The sequence below is a fragment of the Scyliorhinus canicula genome, chromosome 3, assembly GCF_902713615.1.
Source record: "Scyliorhinus canicula chromosome 3, sScyCan1.1, whole genome shotgun sequence".
Classification (NCBI taxonomy): domain Eukaryota; kingdom Metazoa; phylum Chordata; class Chondrichthyes; order Carcharhiniformes; family Scyliorhinidae; genus Scyliorhinus; species Scyliorhinus canicula.
Window position 1 is genome coordinate 197,972,747 of NC_052148.1, and position 18,030 is coordinate 197,990,776.

Genomic DNA, 18,030 nt, shown 5'->3' on the forward strand with positions numbered 1-18,030 from the left:
CGCTGGAGGGGAGATTAGTGGCGCTGTTAAGTGTATACGGTCCCAATTGGGACGATGTGGGATTCGCAAAAAAGGTGTTTGGGGCCATCCCCGACTTGGACACACACAGACTGATAGTGGGGGGGGGGGGGGGGGGGGGGGGGGGAGGGAGGGAGGAGAGAGAGAGAGGGAGAGGGAGAGAGGGGGACTGAAACTTTGTGCAGGAGCCAAGGTTGGACAGGTCATGGCCGCGCTCTCTGGTCCCACCAGGGGGGCGAAAGCATTGGCTGGGCGAATGGTGGAAATGGTAGGGGTGGACCTTTGGAGGTTTCTGCACCCGGGGGAATGGGAGTACTATTTTTTCTTAGCAGTCCATAAGGTATACTCGCGGATCGACTTTTTCTAGTTTGGTGGGGAGAGTGAAAACTGATCTGGGAAAGTGGGATGGTCTCCCTCTGTCATTTGCGGGTTGGGTAAAGGCGGTTAAAATGAATGTGTTGCCACGATTTCTGTTTATTTTTCAATGCCTGCCGATTTTCACAATCAGATGTTTTGGTCCTGTCCAAAGCTGGACGATTACTGGAAGAAGGTTCCATATTCGGTGTGTCATATTCGGTGTGTCGGACCAGCCAGGGTTGGAAACGGGTGCAGAGGCAGATGTTGTAGCCTTCGCCTCGTTGATCACCCGAAGGCAGATCCAGATAGGTTGGAGAGCAACCTCTCCACCCTGTGCCCTGGTGTGGTGGGGGGACCTGTTGAAATTCTTGACTCTTGAGAAGGTTAAGTTTGGAGGGGTTCTACAATTCATGGCCATTATTCATGAAAATCGCTTATTATCACAAGTAGGCTTCAATGAAGTTACTGAGAAAAGCCCCTAGTCGCCACATTCCGGCGCCTGTCAGGGGAGGCTGGCACGAGAATCGAACCGTGCTGCTGGCCTGCTTGGTCTGCTTTAAAAGCCAGCGATTTAGCCCAGTGAGCTAAATATGTACTTTCAAGAACTGGATAATATCGAACATTAGTTGCTGGCGTGTGGGTGGGAGGGTTGGGGGGGGAGGGGGGCTGTGTGAGTTAATGGTGACTATGGGTGATCCCTAATTCCTTTTTGTCATTTGTTTGTGTGAACATGTGGCTAATGTTGGGGTTTGGTGTGAGGATGGGATCGTTGTTATTGATATGGGGATTGACATATTTGTTACTGATTATTGTTTATTGTTGGTGGGTGTAAATTTGGGAGCAAATGTGAAAATGGAGGAGAATAAAAAATATTTTTAAAAAGTGGTGGAAACCTTTGAAGAGATTTTCACAGTCAGTCTCTTTGCCTTTTGAGGTACTGAAGTCAGGGCACACAGCAAGGAGGCTGAATGCTTTGAACTGGATTGTTCACATTTAATATCACACTCCATTGCCTGCTAAAAGTATCATGATTGACAGCTCGCTGGAACTTAAACGGGTAGTATCCGATTGTTTATTTTTACAGCTCTGCAGGGATCCATTAGGACAGCATAGCAGTTGTTTCTCTACCAATTTTTTTTATAAGTCTGCCTCTTTGTTTTCAAGTGCTTCATAGAAAGTAAAGGAGCAGCCCCCACAGCTGTTCTGCTTTCCTCGAGAAAACTTTAACTTATACATACTGAGTGACTGTTTTTAAAGGCTGCAGATGAGGAGAGCAGCTAAAGGAGCTGCTAAAGGGAAGGCCCCTAACATGAGCCTCTCCTTTTAAAGGCCGCTCCTATCCCAGAGGAGCAGGACCTATCCAAGAGATTGGGTCCAACGCCTCTCAGTTGCAGCACGGGCATGCTGTGGAATGGCTTGGGGAAGCCAATTATTAAAAACATTTTTCCAAGTCCCATGGAATGGCACGTTGGGACGCTTCTAACTCCAGTAGGGGCCAGTCTCAATTCTTTGCTGGACTCTGGATCCCGGCCCGCACATTCCCTTGTTGCCTTTTATCCTCTCCTCCTGTTGAGGAGATTGTCTCCTAATGTTAATGACAGTATTGCCATATGGCCTGCAGGTCTTCACCTTTGTTGAGGAATGTTCCCTTAGAAATACTGTGGTTGTGATTCTTTTGCATTTTTGTTATGTTGGGGTTTTCTACGTTGTTGACTATGTCCTGCAAAGATGCAGACAGGTCTTTGATCATGTAAGGGATATTCTGGTGTCTCTGGTGTTGCTCGAGATGGGGGAGGAGTATAATGCTCCATGTCCAAATGTGGCATGAATATCCTATCCTACCTTTTTTCTGGTGGTCTACACAATGGCAGTAACTAATGTTAAACTTTACATTGGAATGTACAGTGTGTTCATCACCCTATCAAAATGAAAAAGATCCAGAAAGTGGACGTAGTCATGTTACAGGAGAGTCACTTGGATGACAAGGAGCATTTAAAGTTAAGGCAGGATTGGGTGGGGCAATTCTTTTTTGCTTCCCCCTTGACAAGCAGCAGGGGGCTGGCAGTTTTGATGAACAAGAATGTCTCCTTCAAGATGGAAAATTGTGTTAAGGAGACAGGTATGTGAAGGGGTTAGCGCATGGAGATATTGTCTCAATAATGAATGTATATGGCGTGCCGAACCACTCCACGGAATTTATCACTCAGGCTTTTTAGTTGGCCTCAGCTAACTCTTTTCTGGTGAAGACTTTAATTGTCATCTGAACCCCTTGATGGACAAGCTCCCGATTACGGGAAAATCGCCCTGCAGGCTAGAGCACTGGCTTTAGCATGTGAGGAAATGGGGTATCTGGGCTTATAGACAACCTTGCATCCAAGAGAGAGGGATTTTTATTTTTTCTCAGCACCTCATCAATGTCACACTAGAAATTGCTATTTTTTGTGCCAAGGACTCCTACATTTCTTGTCCTCTTGCTCAGTGGGAAGCATTGTAATTCCTGACCATGCTCCCGTTTTCCTGAAATTTTTGCTCGAGGACTCTCCACCCTGGTCTAGGTCATGGCGGTTTGATGTCTCCCTCCTTTGCGATAAATCCTTTACTACATATTTTAAGAAGGAGCTTGAGTTTCCTTACCGGTCAATTCCATAAGACCATAAGACCATAAGACATAGGAGTGGAAGTAAGGCCATTCGGCCCATCGAGTCCACTCCGCCATTCAATCATGGCTGATGGGCATTTCAACACCACCTACCAGCATTCTCCCCGTAGCCCTTAATTCCTCGCGACATCAAGAATTTATCTATCTCTGCCTTGAAGCCATTTAGCGTCCCGGCCTCCACTGCACTCCGCGGCAATGAATTCCACAGGCCCACCACTCTCTGGCTGAAGAAATGTCTCCGCATTTCTGTTCTGAATTTACCCCCTCTAATTCTAAGGCTGTGCCCACGGGTCCTCGTCTCCTCGCCTAACGGAAACAGTTTCTTTGCGTCCACCCTTTCTAAGCCATGTATTATCTTGTAAGTTTCTATTAGATCTCCCCTTAACCTTCTAAACTCCAATGAATACAATCCCAGGATCCTCAGCCGTTCATCATATGTTAGACCCGCCATTCCAGGGATCATCCGTGTGAATCTCCGCTGGACACGCTCCAGTGCCAGTATGTCCTTCCTGAGATGTGGGGCCCAAAACTGGACACAGTACTCCAAATGGGGCCTAACCAGAGCCTTATAAAGGCTCAGTAGCACATCGCTGCTTTTATATTCCAACCCTCTTGAGATAAATGACAACATTGCATTCGCTTTCTTAATCACAGATTCAACCTGCATGTTTACCTTTAGGGAATCCTCGACTAGCACTCCCAGATCCCTTTGTACTTTGGCATTATGAATTTTCTCACCGTTTAGAAAGTAGTCTATGCTTGGATTCTTTTTTCCAAAGTGCAAGACCTCACATTTTCTCACGTTGAATTGCATCAGCCATTTCCTGCACCACTCTCCCAAACTGTCTAGATCCTTCTGCAGCCTCCCCACTTCCTCAGCACTACCTGCCTGACCACCTAACTTTGTATCATCGGCAAACTTCGCTAGAATGCCCCCAGTCCCTTCATCCAGATCATTAATATATATGGTGAACAGCTGCGGCCCCAACACTGAACCCTGTGGGACACCGCTGGTCACCGGCTGCCATTCCGAAAAAGAACCTTTTATCCCAACTCTCTGCCTTCTGTCAGACAGCCAATCCTCAACCCATGCCAGTAGCTCACCTCGAACACCATGGGCCCTCACCTTACTCAGCAGCCTCCTGTGTGGCACCTTATCAAAGGCCTTTTGGAAATCCAGATAGACCACATCCACTGGGTTTCCCTGGTCTAACCTACTTGTCACCTCCTCAAAGAATTCTAACAGGTTCGTCAGGCACGACCTCCCCTTACTAAATCCATGTTGACTTGTTCTAATCCGACCCTGCTCTTCCAAGAATTTAGAAATCTCATCCTTAACGATCGATTCTAGAATTTTACCAACAACCGAGGTTAGGCTAATTGGCCTATAATTTTCCATCTTTTGTCTTGATCCTTTCTTGAACAAGGGGGTTACAACAGCGATCTTCCAATCGTTCGGGACTTTCCCTGACTCCAGTGATTTTTGAAAGATCTCAACCAACGCTTCCGCTATTTCTTCAGCCACCTCCCTCAGAACTCTAGGGTGTAGCCCATCGGGGCCAGGAGATTTGTCAATTTTAAGACCTTTTAGCTTTTTTAGCACCATCTCTTTTGTAATGGCAACCATACTCAACTCAGCCCCCTGACCCTCTATAATTTTTGGGATATTACTCATGTCTTCCACTGTGAAGACAGACGCAAAGTACTTATTAAGTTCTCCAGCCATTTCCTCGTCTCCCATCACTAGCCTTCCGGAATCAGTTTGAATTGGCCCAATGTCTACTTTGACCTGTCGTTTGTTTCTTATGTATTGAAAGAAACGTTTACTATCATTTCTTATATTACTGGCTAGCCAAAAATTCCCTTTCTGATGTCACTGCTTCCACTCTGTGGGAGACCTGCATGGCCGATGCTCGGGAGTTGGTTATTTCTTACACAACCATTAGGAGGTTAATGAAAACTGAAGATATTAACTGGGCATTTAGGCATTTCTATGCTGAATTATATAAATTGGGTCAATCTGGTGATGTGGTTCCACGCCCAGAGCATTTCTTCTCCACATTCAAGCTCCCTGTGGTTTCAGAGTGTCAATACTTGGCCCTTTTAGCTCGTATCTCTAAAAATGAAGTGGCTGTGGCCATTAAGGAGCTTCAGTCGGGGAAGGCCCCAGGGCCAGGAGGTTTTGTGGGTGAGTTTTACATGGAGTTTAAGGATCAGTTAATGAAGCAATTGGGTGGTAAGTACTGTCAACTCCTTTGAGGTAGGTCCTCTGCCACTGTTGCTTCAGGAGGCAAACATTTCCCTGATTTTGAAGACAGTCAAGGACCAGGAGGAATGTGCCTCCGACTAGCCAAATTCACATCTGAATGTTGATTTGAAGTTGTCTAAAGTTTTGGTGAGGCGGTTAGATAGAATTTTACTGATGATTATCCGGGAGGATCAGACTGGGTCATAAAGGGTAGATTCAGGTACTATACCATTGGACCTGATCGCAGTACTCACAAATGGTTTTTTCGGTCCTAGAACATTGGTTTGCAGAGAGGGACCAGGCAGTGTTTGCACCCAGTTCCCCTGCTGTTTGCATTGGCCATAAAGCCACTGGCAGAGGCTATTAGGTGGACCCCTGGGATATGGGGCCGGGTTGTCGGGAGAAGTAGAGTAGATTACGCTTTCTGCGGATCATGAGCTACTGCTTCAAAGCCATGTCTGGTTATCTCTATTATTGAGTCGGTGGATAAGTTTAGTGCCTTCTCCAGTTAAGATCAAATTATCAAATCGGAGGGTATGGTGGGAGAGTTAACGGGTTTTACCCCCCCCCCCCCCCCCCCCGCCCCCCCCACCCCCCCCCCCCCCCCCCCCCCCCCCCCCCCCCCCCCCCCCCCCAACCTTGCCAATTTCCCTTTTAGGTGGTCCCCATTTGAGTTTAAGTACCTGGGTGTTACAATTACCTTATTTTAGGCAGTTATATGGAGCTAAGCTTCCTCAGCTAATTGCTTCTATTGGGTAGGATTTGACCCGTTGGTCTTCCCTGTCGGTCTCCTGGATGGGCAGGATTGCCTTGGTTAAAATGAACGTGTTTCCTAGATTGCTACATCCCTTGCAGATGTTGCCAATCTTGTTTTCAACCAGAGTCTTAAAGGCGATTAACAGAACGATCAGTTTGTTCATTTGGAATAAGAAGAAGCCTCATCTAAAGTTTGTCAAACTGCAGCTCCCAGGTTCCAAGGGAGGTTTGAGTGTCCTGAATATTTGGCTGTATCAACTGGCCCCTCACCTTAAATTTACAAGGGACTGCGTTAGGAAGGACCCTGTCACCATTTGGCATGATAATGAAGCAGACCAGTCGGTTTACTTTTTGAAGGCCTTGTTATTTTATTGCAGAGGTTCTGCTGGATACAAAATTCATATTACTGTTAATACTCTTAGAGCGTGGGGAATGGTCAGCCAACTAGAAGGGGGATCTAAACTGACTTCCACTCTTTCTCCCATCCAGGGCAGCCCAGACTTCCCACCCGGTCTTATGGGCCGGTATGGATTCGATACTTGGAGAGATAAAAGGCATTTATAAGCTGGGAGATATGTTCAGTGATGCCTCCTTGTCATCCTTTGAGCAGCTGTGCCAGCAATTTGACATCTCAAGACATTCTTAAATCTTCCAGATGGTAGAATTGGTGATGTTAATGAAAAAGGACTGCACAACACCCTAAACTTTGCAGCTTGAAAAAATATCCTCTGCTCCAGGATCAGTGACAAGCATCCTTCAATTCAAAACCAGCATATATTAGTCATAGAATGTATCCCTATGGAACTTTTGCCCTCAGTGATCCACGGAGTCCGATGCATTACATAGAGTGTGGGATCCCAATCTCAAATTGATCTGCTCCGCCTTGTCTGACTTACTCCTGTTGGGGTCTCCTTGAGCCATATGGAAAGTCTTGTTCTCGCAATACATATAGGCGTGTGGGCTGAGATGTTATCCAATCTCATTTATATGGCTGCAGCCTTCAAACAAAACAATCATTTAGGGGGAGGAAAAGGATCTGATTGCGATGGGAAAGTGTGTCTGTGATTGTATTAAAACTGGATGCACTAGTTCATAAAGTATGTTGTTCTAAAGTCATCTTGTCATGTTCATTATTTGCAACAATTCTTGTTCTGCAATGTACCTGTTTTGCATTGAAAATGTTTTTTGTTCTTTTTGCATTATGTGTAAAAAATGTTTAAAAAACCCTAAAATAATATATTTTTAAAAACTGTGACGCATCCAGACTCCCGAATCACGACTCCTGGAAGTGAGTTGGTCACCTGTCCCATTCCTGCTTCTATTAAACCTAAAGAGGAGGGGGTCGGAGATTCAGGTTTGATTTGAGATTTTAAAACTTTTAATGACACATCTGACTCCAACTCATCGGTTTTCCGTGGGTTAAAATTACACTCAATTTCTCTGATTAGGAATTCAGTGACAAGAGAGACCTTCAGCTTAAAACTGTCATTGAGAGTGTGAGGAGACGGTGTAGAAAAAATTACTTTGCGTAGAGAGTTGTTGGAGCATGGGATGCTTTGCCATCTGTTGGGGTAGCAACCATCACATTAGCAGAGGGAAAACACGATAAATATTTTTAGCAGGAGAAGATACTGGACCATAGGGAGAGCAGCGGGATTAATTTTGGATTGTTCCACAAAGGAATCTGCGGATATACACATGGCCTGTGAGGGGAAGGAACATCCCTATGAAAGGTAGGCTTGCCTCTGTAAAAGTTAGAAACATATCTGTGAAAAATAGCAGTGTCTCTGTGAAGGGTAGGAGCCTTCTTTTCAGCAAAGGAAGGGAATCTCTGTGAAAGGAACTAGGTCTGTGAAGGGGATTCTAGTTGAAGGGATTGAGGGTCTGTGATGGAAAGGAGCCCCATTACGAAGAAGGCTTGTATTGAGCCATGAACCGTGGGCAGCATGGTAGCATAGTGGTTAGCATAGTTCCATCACAGCTCCAGGGTCCCAGGTTTGATTCCCTCCTTGGGTCATTGACTGCGTGGAGTCTGCACGTTCTCCCCGTCTGTGCGTGGTTTCCTCCGGCTGCTCCGGTTTCCTCCCACAGTCCAAAGATGTGTGGGATAGGTGGATCGGCCATGATAAATTGTTCTTCGTGTCCAAAAAGGTTAGGTGGGGTTACTGGGATGGGGTGGAGGTATGGGCTTAGGTAGGGTGCTCTTTCCAAGGGCCGCTGCAGACTCGATGGGCTGAATGGCCTCCTTCCGCACTGTAAATTCTATGATTCTATGATACCACTGCCCAACCCCATCCTTGCCTCTGCCCATCTGTTGCAGAAGTGTTCATCCATACCTTCTTCATCTCTTGGCTTCCAGAAGGATTTCTCGGGAGGGAGCAGCAGGGAATTTTAAATTCAAGGCTTAACTCGGAACCAATGCAGCTGGGTAACCCCTCAGGTGAATTTAACTTGAGCGGGTTATTATACAGCAGAGTTTTGATGACCTCAAGCCTATGGAGAGTAGACATATAGACTAGCCAGGAGTACACTGGAATAGGTAACTGAGGCATGGATGAGGGTCTCAGCATCAGATGAGCTGAGGCAGAGTTAGACCTGGATGATGTTACTGAGGTGAAAACAGGTGTTCTTAGCGATGAATTCTGGTGGCTTGAGCAACCCCGACTTTAATAGCGCCACCATTGGGAGCCATGTTTTCAGCTGCCAAGACCCAAAGAAGTAAACACCGGAGCATTTCACGCCAGCATCAATTAACCCCTTGGCCCATCGATTCACTTACCTGAAAGGGGCCAGCAGGGCGCCGGAGTGCTCTGCATAGCACTGGCTGCTAATACGGGACCCACACAGCAAGTCGGCCCCAACAATATAGGCCTCCCCCAGATCACGTGTGCCAACCGATCAGTGCCCCCAATTGGAACCCTAGCCGTCCTGGCGGAGAATCCCGGCGGAGAATCCCCTTCCTAAACTTCTTTAGCTTCTCCTTACTCCTTTACAGCACTCATACAATCCTATGCCGTTAACCAACGTTTTCAGTGATCTTCCCTAAAACCGCCTTATATTGCTCGATGCAGCATAACACCCCTGTGGTGCTTTGAAATGTTTTACAATGTATAAGGATTTACATAATTGCATGTTTTTGCTCATGGGAAGGCGTGTCTGTGATGGGAAAGAGTGTCGGTGACGGGAAAGTCTGACTGTAACGGGAAAGTGTGTCTGTGACGGGAAAGAGTGTCTGTGACGGGAAAGAGTGTCTGTGAGGGAAGGAATATCCACAAGGGCAGTGATAACCTTTTAGTATTTATATAGTCATGGCCATATTGCGTTACAATACGACGAAAAGGAAGGAGCAATGTTTTTGAAGTTTGCAAAAGTGTTCACAATATAAGGTCTGTTTTTTATTTGTCGAAGGCTCACCTTTAGGTCACCCTCGTCCCTTTCTTGATAGACTTGTCCATTATCTGTACATTCCGATAACTGTGCAACTAAATTTCCTGGAAGAGCTTTACCACTCTGTAAAACAGAGAAATGCAACGGATTAACAGAATTCTATTTGAAATGCCTGAAAAGTAGGATAGCGGTGTACCTTTAACATCAGTCATGATTTGACTAATTTCCAGGTTAAAATATGTTCTGTGGTTTAATTTGTGCCACAGAATGCGCTGGGTAGAGTTTTACATGATTATCTGTTTCATATGTTAAAACCTTTTCTTGAATATGTACATAAATAAGCCATTTGATCCAGAAAACAATCTGTTCACTGAAGCCACACTCATTCTTCAGTCTTTGCTCCAGCCTGGAATGGGCGAGATGAAGGAACACGAGCCCAGTTTACTGAGTCATTAAAAATCATAGCTGCACACCCACACCACAAGCAAAGGAGGCAAGCTATGATAGGTTTTCAAATTATACCCTGTGGTGCTAACAATTGCACACAAAAGACTCGATACCGTACAAGAGAGGCTTTATTACAGTGAGATGTTATTCCTTCGTCTGCAGCTGTAGAATGGCATCTCAGGGAAACTTATGAATATTTATACTGCTCCCTGTGGGTGGAGCTAGCCGGCAGGGGCTTACCGGAAAACCTGTAATACAGGTACTGTCATACATCCCCTAATGCAAGCACACACATATATACAGTGGTAGAGAGCACCACATACCCCCACCCCTTCATTTAAATAGGTTTTCTGCACATGGGAAATGTGGAGAGAATATAGCCTCAAATAAGGTTGGTAGCCTGTCGATCAAGAACAGTGAGCCAACCGGCAGCTCTTAAAGGACTGCTGCTAACTTAGAACAGTACAGCACAGAACAGGCCCTTCGGCCCTCGATGTTGTGCCGAGCAATGATCACCCTACTCAAACCCACGTATCCACCCTATACCGTAACCCAACAACTCCCCCCCTTAACCTTACTATTAGGACACTACGGGCAATTTAGCATGGCCAATCCACCTAATCCGCACATCTTTGGACTGTGGGAGGAAACCGGAGCACCCGGAGGAAACCCACGCACACACGGGGAGGACGTGCAGACTCCACACAGTGACCCAGCCGGGAATTGAACCTGGGACCCTGGAGCTGTGAAGCATTTATGCTAACCACCATGCTACCGTGCTGCCCCTTGAAGGATAAAGATATATCAGACTCTTAAATGGAAATTCACAGCACTGTTCCTATAAGAGTTGGAATGGGAAAACGGTGGCCCAAACTTCCACTAGGATGTCTCTGGAGAGGTCTTGATGACAGCAGTACATGAAACTAGATTGGAACAGAAGACCAGTGCCTTCTAAAATTAGAGGATTAGCCTACTGGGGACCAAGGAAAATGAAAGAAAAAGATCTGTTGCATCAAGAGAAATACAAGGTAAGTATATAAACTTAAATATACAAATACTGCAGTATATCTGTTGCAGTAATGTTTTTCAAAGCCTGAGTTAAGATATATATATTTGTTGCAGTATTATTATTAAAGAATCTAGGTTAAGGTACTGAAGGGAGTGTCCAGAGATGAGACCTCTTAAAACTGAATAGCTAAGATAACACTAGAATAGTTCTACATGAATTAATTTATTTCTACATAAATTAGTTTAAGGATTGAGATTAATCATAGAAAGTATACCCAGTAATCATTATTAACCATTAAACCTGTATTTTAAGACTTAGCAGTAATAAGCATTTAAACACGTGCTACAAGCAGTGGCCACAATGCATAATGGGATTTAAGCTAGCTAATTTGCCCATGTTTTTGAGACAAACGGGATTGTGTGGTCAGCAAATTACACAGTCAACTTAATAAACAGTTCTTATCAGTGCCCCCAATAATATCCTGTCTCAAACAATCCATGGTGTGAAGAGGAAACCAGCTTTGGCATCCTGCCCCTGGATGAACAATGAGGTGGACAGGAATTGACTGTGATATGCAGGATGGGAATGTCAGAAAAGCAACTTTAGAATGGACACAAGATCCTGGTAAACAACAAGTGACAGGATGGGGTTAAATCATGAGCTGATCACAAGCCATCATTTTGCTTAAAGTACATTTTACTGGATAATTTATAAGGCACAGCTCCAAGGATTGGATCAAGTCCAACTGGGGTGGGCTATTGATTTTTGGAAAAAGCTATAATTAGTGTGTTTTTATCAGTGTTAGCCAAATTGATCGTGGCATTTATCCAGGTCTTTCTCCGTATACATGAACCAAGCATGAAATAATAAAGCCGTCTTAACCAGGTTGATGTGTCTGCTGAGCGTTGTATTAAGTTAAGCCATAACTATGATGTAGGAACCCCACATAAAAGCTGGTTCAATACTCAGGCCTTGGAAACGCTCCTATAGGTACCCAGACTGTGTGTCTGCTAAAGCTATAATTAAGGAGTCATAAAAGATTGACGTAATTATTGATTTTAACCACTTACAGATAAAGGCTAATGGGATATTGTTATGACTGCTGGAGGTTCCCTTGAGAGTAAATCACTTGAGGAGTTGTATTTAGTCCTAGCTAACCAGGTCATGTGACCTCTTATTGAGATACAGATGATGCAATTAATGGGAGGGGCGAGGTCCGTCTGTAGATTTTTGACAAATCCAATTAAGGGGCAATTTAAGGGAGCACAGTGTCATTGTGGTTAACACTGTTGCCTCACAGCGCCAGGGGCCCGGGTTCAATTCCGGCTTTGAGTGACTGTGTGGAGTTTGCACTTTTTCCCTGTGTCTACGTGGGTTTCCTCTGGACGCTCCGGTTTCCTCCCACAGTCCAAAGATGTGCAGGTTAGGTTGATTGACCATGCTAAATTGTCCCTTAATGTGCAACGGCTAGATGGGGTTATGGGGTTGCAGGGGGGTGGGCCTAGGTGGAGTGCTCTTTGGGAGGGTTTGTGCAGATCAATGGGCTGAATTGCCTCCTTCTGCACTGGAGGGATTCTATGACTCATGATATGATTTAGCGTGACCAATCCACCTATTGGTCAATCACATCTTAGGGCTGTGGGGTGAGACCCACAAAGGCACAGGGAGAATGTGCAAACTCCACATGGACAGTGACGCAGGACGGGATCCACTCCGTGTCCTCAGCACGGTGATGCAGGAATGCTACCCGCTGCACCACCATGTCCGTAGTTTTGCAGTCTGCCATAGGATTTGAGCCTGACAAGACAAAGGATTTTAAGTTGAATAGCAGTTTTGCTGTTAGGTTGAGCAAAGGTGTACTGACCTGCTCTTGAAAGGAACTCTTTCCAAAGAGGTGCACCGCTAAGCAAGTAAACCTGTTTTGCTAACTTTATTTATAATTGGCATTGGAACTGTATTGGGTTGCTTAATTGGAACTAGTGGCAGGCATAGATAGTAAGTTCAAGTTTTTCCTTTTATTTAAGAACTGTTTAACTGATAATTGTAACGCTATTTTCTGGAGTTAACGTGGTTATCGTGTGTTTAAGTTAAAGTTTGTTTTAACATAAAAGTTCAGAATCATCACGGCTGGGTTGAAGAATCCTTTCCTCACAGTTTTACAAATTAAAGAAAAATGTTTGGTGTTCTCATCCAGCATCCTAATCAATTTTGGGGCCTGGTCCAGTATCTTAACATTGTTCTTGGTTCTATCATACAAGATATGACCCTAATGTAACTGACAATTTATAGCCCTTCTTGGAGAGCCACTGCAAAGGTGTCACACTGCATTGTCCTTGAGTAGCTACATACCTTTGGGGTTATTGTGGCCTCAGGGTGAAAATAGGTTTTAGATTAATGGATTGCTCATCATACTAGCCCGTTTTGATTTTAGCACACAATTTTACTCCCAATTGGTGATACTGTAACTTAAGTGTGTTGGAAGAGCTAAATCAGAGACCCACAGGTTTAGCATTCAAGTGCTGATTGGCTGAGGGGATGAGGGGGAGAGTGCATAAGTTCTTGGATACAGAACTCGAGGTCCAAGTAGATGTCCTCAAAGAAGGAGGATACCCCATACGCAGAGTACATTGCCCGTTACCTCTTTCCTGCAGCAGCTGGTGATGCTCTGTCATACCTCCATTTCTTTATTCCATTCTTCATTCAGAGTAAAGGGGGCCCAGCAAAATGGCAGTAACATTAAGCACTCCTATTCTCCTGTTTACTCCCAAGATGTTCACTAAGGTGGAACAGCGAAATATTCACCCTTTTTAAGTGTCATCCTCAGAGAATTTCCAGAAAAAGTGTTGCTCAGGTGTTGGTAAAATCATGATTGCTCTAGAAAGTCCCACAATGTGTTCTGGGGTCTTCTTTACAGCTCTAGTAACAAACAACATTAACTGACAAATAGCCCTTTAAGCAGCACTCAAAATCAGCTCCAACGATGTGTTTGCTAGTTACTGCTAGAAAGGGGCATTAAGACAAGTGCTTATTGTACTAAGTGCCAAGCACTTGGAAATAAATCACCATTCCTTCACTGTCGCTGGGTCTAAGTCCTGGAACACCCTCCCTAACAGCACTGTGGGTGTATCTACACCCCAGGGTTCAAGAAAGCAACCCCCCACCATTTTCTGAAGGGCAACCAGGGATGGGCAATAAATGCTGGCCAATTCGCAAATGTCTAGATCCCATAAATAAATTTTTTTCAAACCCTCTTTAATGAGCACCAGCGGGTATTTTAATGCAATTTGCTGTTTAAGGTGATTTTAGGCAGTTGTTCCTAATGCAGGCTTCAACCCTTTACCAAGAATACATCTTGAGCTGAACATGGGCTAACCTGATGTTGCAGCATAAGATACCACCTTGGTCACCACAGAGGCTCTTTAACACTTAAAGTATTCAGTGAAAATAATCCCCCATGTCAACCTTATTTCTACTGAAGCAGTGAACTAAAAGCTGTATGCAGAAGCTGTTAGAGAATTTGCAGCAAGACATCTATGACACCAGTGCAGTTATTGAAACATTGTACCATGAAGCAAATGACATCCTAGTGTGGCTCTCCAAGGAAGTCCGAAAGATTCAAGGGAGCAAACATGGTAGAAAGTTCTTTTACACAAAACATGATTGTTGCCTTTGAGGGCATTTGCACATATCACTGTCATCTGCCACTGTCATCGTTGATTTGTCATTGTTTCTAAAAAGCATTGATGCCAGGCTTCACCCATATCAGAGACAACCTCATGCAGGTTGTGAGGACACACTAACAGAGAGGTTCATCATCATGGGGATGGTAGGAAAGGGCTCCCAAAGCAACTTTCCCACAAGGGGACAATATATAAACCAGAATTGAGAAGCTGTCAGAAAGTTGGCATCCGTTGGTGGTCTACATGTTGGTAGTCCACTTACTGCAGGTTCATCTGCATCCAGAAAACTCAAACCACCACCATCTGAAGAGGGTAAGAGCGCACTATACCAACTGGTGCTTCTACTTTTGTCATTTAACAAATAAGACAAAAGATACTTTTGAGTGACACCAAGGAGAAGCAGAGACATTAATGCACGTATCATGCAACAATCATCCAATAAAATCTATTCCCTTTGATTTCTTCTTTATACATGTTGTTACTTTTAGGCATCGTGTTTGAAGGTTCTATGCGTGGGACAGAACCAGGACAATTCTGCTTGACTGGATGAAATATATGCCATTTTCAAGGGGGTCACAATCTGTGTTTTTACTGAAATAAACAATGGCGAAAATCATCTGCTTTACTGAAAGGAAAGACTGCGGCTTAATGGTAATGTCCCTGGACTAGTAATCCAGAGGACCAGGTTAATGCTCTGGGGCCAAGGATTCACATGCCACCACAGCAGCTAGTGGAACTTGAATTCAGTTCATAATTTGGAATTGAAAAGCTAGTCTCCGTAATGGTGACAATGAAATCTATGTTGACTGTTGTAAAAACCCATCTGGTTCACTAATGTCTTCAGGAAAGAAAATCTGTTGTCCTAACTTGGTCTGGCCTTCCTATGACTCCAAAGCAATGTGGTTATCTCTTAATGAGCCTCTGAAATTAGGCAATTAGAGATGGGTGACAAATGCTGGCCTTGCCAGCAATGCCCTCATCCCATGAAAGAATAAATTAGAAGCTTCCTATATTCGGGGAGTTTTTCGCTAATGCACACAATAGCTTCCTCAACAAGCTTCCTCCTCTACCTAGATCGCAACAGGTCTCTAGTTGTCATTGACTTGCTGCATACAGGCATCATAATGGTTTGAAAAGCAATATGGCATGCAGCACAAATTATGCCTTGGCTGGACTACATGCAGTAGTCTTCCTGGGTGTCCCAAACAATGGAAATGTTGCTTTGTCAGGCCTATTGTATGCTCAACAGTAACATGGACCTCACTGTGGCTCCATTCAGCTACTAATTTGATATTACTGAATGATTTTATGGATTCCAAAGGTTATGCCTGGGCTCCAAAATGCAGCCATTCATTCTTTGAGGCCCTCCAAAACTTACAGCACAATGGGTCATGGCTGGCTTCCAAGGGACAGCTATTGATTTGCAAGATTATATTTTAATAGTCACATTTATGGAATAGAAATATTGGAGTTCTCAGTTGGAAACCTGTTAGCCACGTGGATTCCACAAATAATACCTTGCGTTCATAATGGAAACGTATAGAAAACAGAAGTTGGAATAGGCTATTCGGCCCTTCGAGCCTGCTCTGCCATTCATTATGATCATGGCTGATCATCAAATACCCTGATCCCGTCTTCCCCCCCCATATCCCTTGATCCCTTTGGCCCCAAGAGCTAATTCATTCTTGAAATAACACAGTTTTGGCCTCAACTGCTTTCTGTGGTACTGAATTCCACAGTTTCGCCGCTCTCTGGGTGATGACATTTCCCCTCACCTCAGTCCTAAAAGATTTACCCCTTATCCGCAAACTATGACCCCTAATTCTGGGCTCCCCCAGCATCGGGAACATTCTTTCTGAATCTACTCCGTCTAATCCTGTCAGAATTTTATAAGTTTCAATGAGATACCCTCTTACTCGCCTAAACTTCAATAAATATGATCCTAACTGACTTAATCTTTCCTCATATGAAAGTCCTGCCATCCCAAGAATCAGCCATGTAAACCTTCGCTGCACTCCCTCTTATAGCAAGAACACCCTTCCCCAGATAAGGACCCCAAAATTGCACACAATATTCCAGGCGTGGCCTTACATTGTACATTGCAGTAAAACAGCCCTATTCCTATACTCAAATCCTCTCGCTATGAAGGCCAATATACCATTTGCCTTGTTTACTGCCTGCTGTATCTGCGCGCTTACTTTTTGCAACTGATGCACAGGGACACCAAGGTCTCGCTGAGTATTTTACATCTATTCAAGTAATAATCTACCCTCCTGTTTGCTACCGAACTGGATGACCTCACATTTATTCACATTATACTGCATCTGCCATGCATTTGCCCACTCACTCAGCCTGTCCAAATCACGCTCGTTTAAAATATTGGGTTAAATAGCTGGCTTTTAAAGCAGACCAAGGCAGGCCAGCAGCACGGTTCAATTCCCGTACCAGCCTCCCCGAACAGGTACCAGAATGTGGCGACTAGAGGTTTTTCACAGTAACTTCATTGAAGCCTACTTGTGACAATAAGCGATTTTCATTTCATTTTTTCACTGAAGCATCTCTGCATCTTCCTCACAGCTCACCTTCCCACTCAAATTTGTATCATCTGCAAATTTGGAGATAATATAATTAGTTCCCTCGTCCAAATCATTAATATATGTGTACAGCTAGTGTCCAAGCACTGATCCCCGTGGTATCCCACTAGTCACTGCCTGACAATCAGAAAAATATCTATTCATTCCAACGTTTTGCTTCCTGTCTGCTAACCAGTTTTTTATCCATCTCAAGACACAACCCGCAATTCCATGCGCTTTAACTTTACATAATAATCTGCTATGTGAGACCTCATCGAAGGTCTTCTGAAAGTCTAAGTAAACCACATCCACTGGTTCTCCCTGGTCAACTCTACTAGTTATCCCCCATGTCTGCGTGGGTCGCACACCCACAACCCAAAATTGTGCGGGGTAGGTTAATGGCCATGCTAAATTACCCCTTAATTGGGAAAGAAATGAATTGGGCACTTTAATTTTTTTTTTAAACTCTACTAGTTACATCCTCAAAGAATTCCAGTAAATTTGTCAAGCATGATTTCCCTTTCATAAATCCATGCTGACTTTGTCTGATTACGCCATTGCTTTCCAAATGCAGTGCTATGGAATCCTTGACTCTAGCAACTTCCCCACTACCAGTTAGGCTCACTGCTCTCTAATTCACCGTTTTATCTCTACCTTCCTTTTTGAATAGTGGGCTTACATTAGCTACTCTCCAATCTGTAGGAACCATTCCAGAGTCCTAAGAATTTTGGAAAATGGTCACCAATGGATCTACTATTTATCGGGCCACTTCCTTAAGTACTCTTGATGAAGATTATCAAGCCCTGGAGATTTATCAGCCTTTAACGCCATTAATTTCCACAAAAACGTTTCTCTACTCATACTGATTTCCTTCAACTCCCCACTAAAACTTGTGT

The 18,030-nt window shown here is 44.3% G+C and overlaps 1 protein-coding gene across 1 annotated transcript in view; it reads right to left on the reverse strand.

Annotated features, from left to right (window-relative positions):
- LOC119963211 overlaps window positions 1–18,030 on the reverse strand; it is a 680,876-nt gene that overhangs the window by 454,850 nt on the left and 207,996 nt on the right. Inside the window, exon 6 of the mRNA XM_038791968.1 lies at window positions 9,453–9,548. Within this exon, the coding sequence (XP_038647896.1) occupies window positions 9,453–9,548 (96 nt within the window). The remainder of the gene's footprint in view (window positions 1–9,452; window positions 9,549–18,030) is intronic.